Consider the following 10,357-nt stretch of genomic DNA (forward strand, 5'->3'; position numbering starts at 1 on the left):
GCATAACCTTTAAAATGGATGAACAAATCAAGATCTCTAATCTTCTTGAAAAATCTGAAACAGATTAGAATAAAAATAATTGTCGCAGAACCACTGAATGGTATAAGGAGATTGATTTTGAAAATGTACATAAGCAGAAAATAATTTGAAAATTTCCAATGGAAAAACATTATTTTGAATGTGGCATTGCAACTGAAATTAGAATACAGACCCCGTTCGATTTTGGCAACATTCGATTAATTTAATAATTTAGGCAAAATAAAGAAAAAAATGCTGGCTACGATCACAATTCCTTCTGGTAGCCTTTAAATTAAAGAAGTCTGACAGCTCATGAACACGGAAAAAAATAAAAATAAAAAACTGATAGAAAAAACCGTTCGAACGGGGTCTGCATTTACATAAATAGTTAAAATCCGAACCATTAAAAACAGACGGAAGGTAATAAAATTTAAGGGAGTGTAAACCACCCATCACAATGATTGATTGTCAAGGACCCCTTACCTGTTCGATACTCCCCGATCGACGACGGTGGCGGAGGCCCGTAGCTGGTATCGATGCTATTGGACACATCGCTGGAGTACGAACCGGTACCGGAAGCCGAGCTGCTGAAGTACGAAGACTGCTGATGACCCTCGCTACTGTGCGATAGTTCCGGTCCATGGCCACAATCGTTGGCAATAGGCAGCACCTCTTGATGTTCCTGGTATCGTGGCTGCTGAATTTGGGCTGCCGATTCCGAGAGTTGATGCTGGGTCAGGAATGGTTTCGGAGGGTGATCGGAGGGGAGAATGTTCAGTTCCAGGGATGGTTGGGCTGTGGCGACGTCACTGGTTGGAGGTGGCAGATAAACGTCTCCGGTGTAATGGGGTTTGTTGCCGAACTGGTCCAGGTGCTCAACGGTTTGGCCGATGGATTCGATGAGGCCTGCTGGGACTGGGGGTCGATAGGCGATCGGTTGACGTGGAGGCAAGACGAGGTGCCCGGCCCAAGGCTTGAGGTTGCCGCTGATGGTTCCGTGGGAGATTCCTAGTCCTGGGTATGATCCTGGGCGATGCGATGGTCCATGAGATGATCCGTGTGGGACTCCGTAGATGGGAGATGGTGGCAACTGGATCTTCAATGGTGGAGATGCTGGAGGAGGCGGGGGTAGAGGTTTAACGAACGATGGCTTATAGCCACCTGGTGCAAAGGATTCTACCGGAGGAGCGCCGTAAGAGTCAGAGATGAGGTTCGAACGAATCTGTTGAAGAAGTTGGTTTTAACAAAGGCTTGAATTCAGGGTCATATGAAACTTACCTCAAAGCTGTTTCCCTTGGACAGCTCCAGCGATTGACCACCGTGAAGATCACTGTTGAAGGCCGGACCATGTTCCAGGCGAGGGAGTTGCTGACCAATTTCGGCTCCAGCGATGGACAAGAAATCGCCACTGGGTGGTGGTCCGTAGGATGATTCTGGAGCATGGAGTTCACCGCTAGAATGAGAGGCGTGGTTGGCCTGACCAACTGGGCCAGCGATTGGTTTCCAGCCGTCACACTTGATCTCTGGAGGAGTTGGTGGGACGTGAGCAGAGGCATGATGGCCAAACGATGATGACTGTTGGGCTGCAAAAATAGGTTTAGGTGGTCCGTAGACGGGTTTAGGGGCTGGGGCGTAGATGGGTTTGGGTGGACCATAGATAGGTTTTGGGGGAGCCTGCTGTGGGAAGGAAGGTGGGCCGTAGACTGGTTTCTGGAATGGTAACAGTTGGTTAGCTAAAGTGTTCGTGGTTAGACATTTCGGATTTACCGGAGCCGGTGGACCGTAGACGGGTTTGGGTGGAGGTCCATAGTGATGTTGTGGAGGGGCGTGGTGATGCTCAGATTCACCTCCGAAACCAAAGGTCGAAAACAGGGACTCCAGGAAGGAGGATTGTTTCTTCGGAGGTGGTGGTGGGGGTGGATGGGAGTGATGATGTTGTTGTGGAGGTGGACCATAGATAGGTTTTGGGGGTTGGTGAAAGATTGGTTTGTGCTGCTGAGGAGGTCCGTATTCGATGTTGATCTTCGGAGGACCGAAGTTTTGCACCGGAACGCCGTACTCTTTGTGCGGAATGATCGGTGCCTGGACAGGTGGTGGAATGTCCGGTGGAGGTGGTGGATAGTGAGCTACGGCCGGGGCTCCATACACTGGAGCTGGCAATTCGGCCGAGCTGAACTCGGGAGATGAAGGAGGTGGGCCGTACGAGTCGGCTATCGGTGCTTCACGGCGTTGTGCTTCACTGTTGACGACTGCTTGAGTCGTGGTGGTGAGCGCAAGTGCGCAAATTAACAATGGTAACGGACGCATCTGAAAGTTGATAAAAAAACAAATTAACCTTTGAATTGTTATGAACACAAAGTAAAATGATAAAAGTTGCCCTCCAGCAAAAAATTTGTTCCATCGAGATAAAATCAAAGGGAAATCGAAATAAATATCAGACACAACGCCATTTGTGAACATTACAAACGTTCACAATCAGACACCAAAAAAAACATCCATTACACGAGAAGTGTCGCTGTTGAAATTCCAACTTCAACCCATCAAGCAAAGTGCCATCGCTTGACATTGGCCCTCGCTGCCATTGCCATTTCTCGAAACGACTAACTGACTGATGAGATTAACGGGGCGATATTTAATTTCACAGCCATGACCCGGGACGGCGACGGCGAAAATCAGTTTCGATTCTTTCGAACATCAAAAGATACGGGTGCAGTTTTTCTCCCCGGGCAAAACCGTTGTGCACCAATTTCTGATGATACTGATTGATAAAAATCATCCTCGCCAATCCAATGAATGAATGCATGCACAAAGAGTATGCTTTGATTTAAGTGGCAGTGACCTGATGGAAATAAAAAAAAAGCATTGAAAATGGTTTCACTTTTAGATGATTAATGATATCCCTTTAAATCTATAAATTTTAGTTCACAAAAAGTTGATTGATTGAATTCTATTTAACTTTTACGTATTTTAATGAAAAAAAAAAACTAAATGGGTGAATTTAAAAATATCTTTCGATTGCCTTCGTAGTAGAATTATTCAACCAAGTAGGCTCACAATATATATTTGAGTGGATTTTATCTCAAAACGCATTCAACTGTCAATTTAAGTTTTCAGTATTTCGGCTGCTAAATTCTTAAACGAAATTGAAAAACAACCTCAGCAGGACAGTTTTTGAGTTATGTTCGAATTTATAATTTTGCTTCGAGAAAAAAGTGCTTGGACAATGGACATGCAGCCAGTGACATACATAAGCTATTAACCAAGAATAATTTCCACCAATATTTGGCTCTTGTGTCTTATGAATGGATGCTTTATGAAATAAACTGTACTGACTGATACTATTTGAGTACCTCAAGACTACCAACCAAGGCTGATAAATTTCAGTCAATTTCGTGCGACCCGACCAACGTCTAGTAGTCAATGTTATCGTAAGAATATCAAAGTCATCTACGAGTTGAATGACCAAACTACAATGTCGGTCAGGCAGCAATGTCAATACTGAATGACATTTTTGTACTCCACTCGCATCACACATACGATCATCTTTCTATATCATTTTATGGCTGTTTTGGGAAGGATTTTACGTTATAAATTGCGCAACAGTTGAAAAAATGTAGCTTTTGGCCGTAAGAAGAAAAAAGGCGTAGCAAGCATGATGTCGTTCATTCAACTTGGTCATGACATTGCAAGCTTATGTCGCTGACCAAAAATCAGTATTGCATGACATAGACCTGCAAAGCAGTATAAAAGTTGGCTGACATTGGCTGTCTGACACTGATAATTTGTAGCTCTGCTACCAACAAGATATTAAAAAAATTAACAACGAATGTGTTACACCCGTTTTATTCTTTACTAGCTGACCCGGTGTGCCTTGCTACACCTTTCAAAATCCAATGATATTTTCAAAAATTATTCAAATTTTCATTGTTTTATTGGCATTATTTTAAAACAAATTATTACATAACTCATGAGCAACTGCTATAAAACGAGAGCTGCAGCTGGAGTTTCGTGTTGTAACACAAAGATAACTTAAACTAATATTCTCAATCTAGCTTTATAAATTTGTCTGGAGGGTCTCAAATTAATCGTACGCAAACAAACTACCTTATAAAATATGGTTGTTTTTGCTTGATATGTTCTGGATTTATGCTAAAAAACTGATAAGATAACCCCCTCCCCTGTCCTTCCCTTCGCCCCCTGCTGAATGGAGGTCGTGAACTTTAATAATCATACCCATGTTTTTTCGTTCCCATAAATTCTCTTATTTAAAATTAAGTTCCATTGCTTGATAAGTTTTTAAGCTTTACAACAAAATTTATATGGACCCTCCTCCTTTCTTCCCCTCTTTACACTGTAAAGCGTAAGGGTCTATAACAATCGTAGAAACATATCTCGTAACCAAGTACCTTTCCATGCCACATTTTTTCCATTTGTTGGCTTTGTTAGCACAAATTTAGAACTTATCCTAACAAAATTGTATTGGGCCCACCTCCCTCCTCCTATGTACCTACTCTCACTGAAAGGAGGATGGTGTGTCAGATAATCATAGAATCCTACCAAAACAATTTTCCATGTTAAGTTTTGTCCATTTCTCGGATTTTGCAATAAAAAAGTTAAATGTAAGCTTTCCTCTTCCCTTCCTTTATTTCCAATTCTATCCTCCTACTGCAAGTAATGAATTGTTTCACATAGAAAATGTATTTTCCGTACTCATATACCTTTTGATTCAAAATTTGGTTTCATCGCTCGATTAATTCTCGAGTTCTACTAAAAAATTCTATGGAAGCCCCCCTTTCCCCTTTATTATATCTTTCCGCTGAAAAAAGGTAGGGCTTCAATTTATAATAGAAACATTTCTCGTATCCAAATACCGTTCCATGCCAAATTTGGTTCCATTTGCTGTTATAGCTCTTGAGTTATGCAGTAAAAATTGTATGAAACTCCCCTCTCTCTATCCCTTCTCCCCGCTGGAAGAAGGAAGGGTTCTCAAACTATCATTAGAACATGTTATGTTCCCAAATACCCGCCCATGCCAAATTTGGTTCGATTTGCTTAATTAGTTTTTGATTTATGTAAACAATTATAAAAGAGTACAATCTTTCCAGTAGGGAGATATATTATAATTATATATATATATATATCTCCCTACTGGAAAGAGGGAGGGGTCTCAAATAATCATAGAATTTTTTTTTGTATCCAAATACCCTCCCATGCCAAATTTGGTTCCATTTGCTTCATTAGTTTTTTAGTTTTTAAAAAATATGAAAGAAGGCCCTCTCTCTTTCTACTTAAAGAGGGAGGGGTCTCAAATAATCATTGAAATATTTTTCCTATCCAAATAGCTTCCCGTGCCAATTTGGTTCCAATATCTTGATTAGTTTTCGAGTTATATGAAAAATTGTAAGGTAGCCCCCCTCCCCCCTCCCTATCACCCCACTGAGAGGAGGGAGGGGTACCTTATATTCTTAAAAATATTCCTCGTTTCCAAATACCACCCCATGCCAAAATTGATACCATTTGCATAATGGGTTTTAGAGTTATGCAAAAAATTGTCTTTTGTTTGAAAGTGCCCTCCCCCCCTTCCTGTTAGAGGGAGGGGTCTCAAACCATAACAGGAACCTTTCCCGGCCTCCAATACCCCCACCTGCCATGTTTCACGCAAATCGGTTCAGTAATTTCCGAGTCTATAGGGAACAGACAGACAGACAGACAGAAATTCATTTTTATATATATAGATGATCAGAATTTAGTGGAACAAATGTAAGAATCCGTATAAGGAAAAAAAGATTATTTCCTCAAAATTCAAAAATTAATCATAATTATGTGTACTAAAAAACAGCAAGAACTATCAAATCAATTCCAGAATTTTCTCAGCACGTATTCGGGTCGGACAAATCCGGGCTAGTTTATCTAAAAACCTGGCAAAACTCGGGCTTTCGATTTCAAAATTGTTGACCGAAAATTTCGGGTACTATCCTGGCAAATTTGTTCAAACCCAGGAATTATTCAACATAAATGAAGAAAACTTGGAATAAAAATGTCTATCATATCTCATCAGCAGTTGTTAAATCTTGTTAAATCATGTTGTTAAATTTTAGGCTTTCAAAAAACCTTTCATGGTCATTTTCATAAAAAAATCTCAAAAATCTCGTTTTGGGCGCATTAATTTTTTATAACATAATGGGTGATTAGTTGTTTGTTTTGGAACAAAAAGTGAATAAATCCAACAAAATCTGGGCTATTTTTAATGAAATTCGGGCAACCGGGCCGGGCCAGATTTTTGTCAATTTTTTTATTAAAAATCCAGGCAAGTCCGGATAAAATCGGGTCATCTGGCAACCGTGGATGCTATTTGGACTGAAGTGAAAAAAAAATGAATATCAGTTTCATATGTGAAAAAAAACAAGCTTTTTTTTTAAAAAAAAAATCAGCGTCTTATGTAATAATGCCTAAATAAAAATAAAATTGAAAAATCAAGCGAGTTGTATAGACAGCTTGTTCATGTTCACAATTTCAACCGAGTTGAATAGAAAGCTTGAAATTAGAAGGCGAGTTGAGAGAACAGCCTGAACGTTTTGAATACAACTATGCAATTTGAGATGACAAGGTAAAATTTAAAGACGAGTAGAGAGGACATCCTGAGTTATCGATCAGAAACAAAATGATTCAAGAAGACAGCTTGAAATCGAAAGGAGAGTTTAGAAGACAGTATGAGTTATTGGAGAGAAATCAAGTGAGTCGGAAGGACAACTTGAAATCAAAAGACGTGTTGAGAGGACAGCCTGAGTAATCAGTGAGAAAACAAAAGAGTTAAGAGCTTGAAATCGAAAGGCGAGTAAAAAGAACAGCCTTGGTAATTATTGAGAAAACAAGTGAGTTGAGAGGACAGCTTGAAATCTGAAGGCGAGTTGAGAGGACAGCCTAAGTAATTAGTGAAAAAAATAAGCGAGTTGAGAGGACAGACTTAGTAATAGATGAAAAATAAGCGAGTTGAAAGACAGCCTTGGTAACTGTAGAAAAAAAGAAGCTTTTCATATAGCTTGATGAGGGAAAGTTTGAGATAAGAGAGTACAATAAAGCGAGTTAGCTAGATAGGATAGCTTGAAAAAACTGTCTTTGAAGATAAAAATACATCAAGTGTAAAGTTTGAAATGCATAAGAGAATACCGTTACAGCGTTACAGAGCAGTTACTGTTACAGAGAGAACATCTTTAGTTTCCAAAAAGGTCGATGGCCAATGATTTGCATTTCTTCGAAATAGAGAAAAGATTGATGACAATACAGTTTAAATGGCTTTTTAAGTTTTTACACAGTTTGCATTTTTTTGAAATAGAGGACGCATAATTGCTTAGTTGGTGAACAAACAAAACCATAAGGTTTATCGAAGTATTTACGAAAATGAAAATGTAGGTTTGATAGTTAATCAGCTATGATTGAGTTCACTTAAAACCTCCACATTTTAAAACTCCATATCACCAAAACTAAATATGATAGTCCAAAATTGAGAAAAGATTTGAGTTCATGACGCTAAAATCTACCAAATCCATCATTCAAACATTAGCACCAAAATGCTGCTCCCATGAATTATCAATTAAATTATATAAATAAGTTTTTAAAATGGTAAGAAAAAAAAATCCTTATTAAATGTTTAAAACTATTCGTATTCATCTTCATATTTTATTGCAATTTTAAAATTCACCACCTGTAAGCTTCGGACCAACCAAATTTCATTGTAAAGGTTAAGGTAGTGCCGGTAGTACGTTAATAAGTTTGCCTCGCAAAAAATGCTCTGTTGCTCTTTTCCACATCTGTAAATTTTCTCCTAACTTTGCTATACATCTTATTAATTTTTAATTCTGATATTCTTTCTCCAAGAGTATACATTTTCACCGATATGCCGAAAATAAATTTACAAAAATCAATTGAACGGTGATTAAGGTATCTTAAAAAACAAATAAATTTTCCGATTTTTTTTAAATGAAGCTATTCAAAATTTAAGAAATATTTTTTATTAGTTTGCCTATGTTATTCAATTCTGAATTTTTGTGTTCTTAATACATAAACCTTTAATGTTAACTCCCGAATCAAAAATTTACATCTAAAATCACGATTGTTTTTTTAATTTCTAAACACTACAGTGGATTTGTTAAATCAACCATTCAGTTGAAAATGAAGAAAAGAAATGTAAATAAAGATAAATAACAAATATTATCAATTCCCAACAATTTATCATGGTTTATTTTTTACCTGATCTGGCATTTATTTAAGAAATCATCTTTTGTTAATCTATGTTTTGGAACTATTTAAATTTAAAATTTTCAAACAAGATTTCTTGGAAGTTATTTTGAAGCTAATTTCTAATTTTCACCATAACACGGAGAAAAAAGACGACAGTTGTTCTAATTATTTCAGCTTGTTATACCAATCATCGAAGTGTAGTTTTTTTCGCATAAATCTATAAATAAAATAGATACAACTACAAACTGCTGATTGACTTTACGCAATCAACTCTTATCATAATAGATTCAATTTAAACTGGAATAATTGATTCAACTGTAAATATGAAAGATTTAACTACAATTGTATGATTGGGTATAGAGATTCGATATAAAAATAATAGATTCAACTACAAACTGCTAATTCACTTTACGCAATCTACTATGAATATAATAGATTCAACTGTAATGGTATAATTGAATCAATCGTAGATATGTTAGATTCAACTTCAATCGGATGATTGAATTTTAGCTCTCTCAATTTCTCCAAGTCCCCGCTTTCTATTTAAAAATAACTCGGCAGTATGGAATACTCGTCTCCAAATGCAAGCATTAATATTTTAGAAAATTATTATGATTAAATTAATTTTTTTTTTTGTTCCACGGATACCTATACAAAGCGGTTTTTTTCATGGTGCCGGAAATATGAGAGCGTGTTTTGACTTATTTGAGACATCGAATGGATATTTTCTTTTTAGGTCTATTTTTTTTTAATAGATTAACTTTTTAAAATAAATTTAAATTTTTTATTAAATCATGATTTTTATTTAATCAACGATCAACTATTCTCAAAATTAAATATTTTTAACCTTCCAAAGCCGTTCGATAAATATCCGTTTCGGGGAAATTTGAGTTGTGGTTTGATTTCGTTCTCCTGACTGTTAATGTTAACCGATTTTGATGATATTGCATTTATTTTGTTGGTAATTTATTTTAATTGACTAACACTTCAAATAAAGTCGATATGTATTACCAGGTAATCAGAAACTGGTTCAAAAAGTAAAAAGTCCAAAAATCAATTTTATTTTAAAACACTCATAACCTCTGACAACTTTTCTGTATTTAAGTGTTTCATTGATGTTTGAGATCGTCAAGAATCCATCTATCCGACAATGCATAGTAAGGGTCCAATGAAAATTTTGACCGCTATCTCAGATCTTCCGATAGAAAAAATCTTACTTAAAAAAACGACATCCAATTTTGGCTTTGCTTAGTTGAATTTCATTTCCCAATAAACCGATTTTCAAATCTCAAATTTTAATTTTATGTCGTTAGCTTGATCATTATTTTCATAGAATATACTTGGTCTGTCAAAATTCCCAGTTCTTCAGTATATTGGGATGATGATAAAGATGTTTGAAATGTGCGCTTCGGGTCATATTGAACCGAACAGCTTTGGAGGTTTAAAATTAAGATGCCGCATTTTGCCAAAACTCATGATTTTCCAGCTATTCTTAAAATTAATTCAAATTAGCATTTCAAATTCTTCCAAAAACTGCAGAGTAAAGTTTTTACCGCGAAAAAAGAACTGTGCCGATTCCCGGAAACCGCGTAAAAAACCGTGCAAATTGCCGAAAACCGTGTACAAAAATACTTTTGAAGTAAGGACAGGGAGATTTGCTGTGATAGTTGAGATACTATGACATGAAACCTGAAACCTGAGACCTGCGACTTGAGACATGAGACATGAGACTTGAAATCTGAATTATATTTGGGACACCAAGTAACCAAAAATTCCATAGGAAGAGCTATTAAAAGCATATTCCGCTTTGTTTTTTGGTTGTATAGCATTCTTCTCAGCTAAAAAATTTATTTTTTTATCGATACTTTGAAAGTCCATGAAAGAATCTGAGTAGAAGGCTATTCAGCCTCCACTTTAGACTTTGAATAAAAAAAAGCTTTATAAAAAATAATCAAAGTTTATCTTGCTTTGAAATTTGATACCCATTGTTTTTTTTTTTTTATTTTATTTTCAAGTTATTTCAACTATGAATTAATGTTAAATACCTACTTAAAAATTTTGCACGCTTGAAGCTTTGAACCGAGATGAGAACCAGACATGC

At 36.8% G+C, this 10,357-nt stretch overlaps 1 protein-coding gene across 1 annotated transcript; it reads right to left on the reverse strand.

Moving 5' to 3' along the window:
• Nucleotides 1-358: 358 nt before the first annotated feature.
• LOC129759190 (uncharacterized) lies at nucleotides 359-2,325 on the reverse strand (the record flags this gene model as incomplete). Its single annotated transcript, XM_055756598.1, has 3 exons — nucleotides 359-1,240; nucleotides 1,297-1,728; nucleotides 1,786-2,325. Coding segments are annotated over 3 exons (1,764 nt in total), but the record flags the coding sequence as incomplete, so codon positions are not given.
• Between the last annotated feature and the right edge of the window lie 8,032 nt (nucleotides 2,326-10,357).

The sequence above is a fragment of the Uranotaenia lowii genome, unplaced genomic scaffold (genome assembly GCF_029784155.1).
Source record: "Uranotaenia lowii strain MFRU-FL unplaced genomic scaffold, ASM2978415v1 HiC_scaffold_1193, whole genome shotgun sequence".
NCBI lineage: Eukaryota > Metazoa > Arthropoda > Insecta > Diptera > Culicidae > Uranotaenia > Uranotaenia lowii.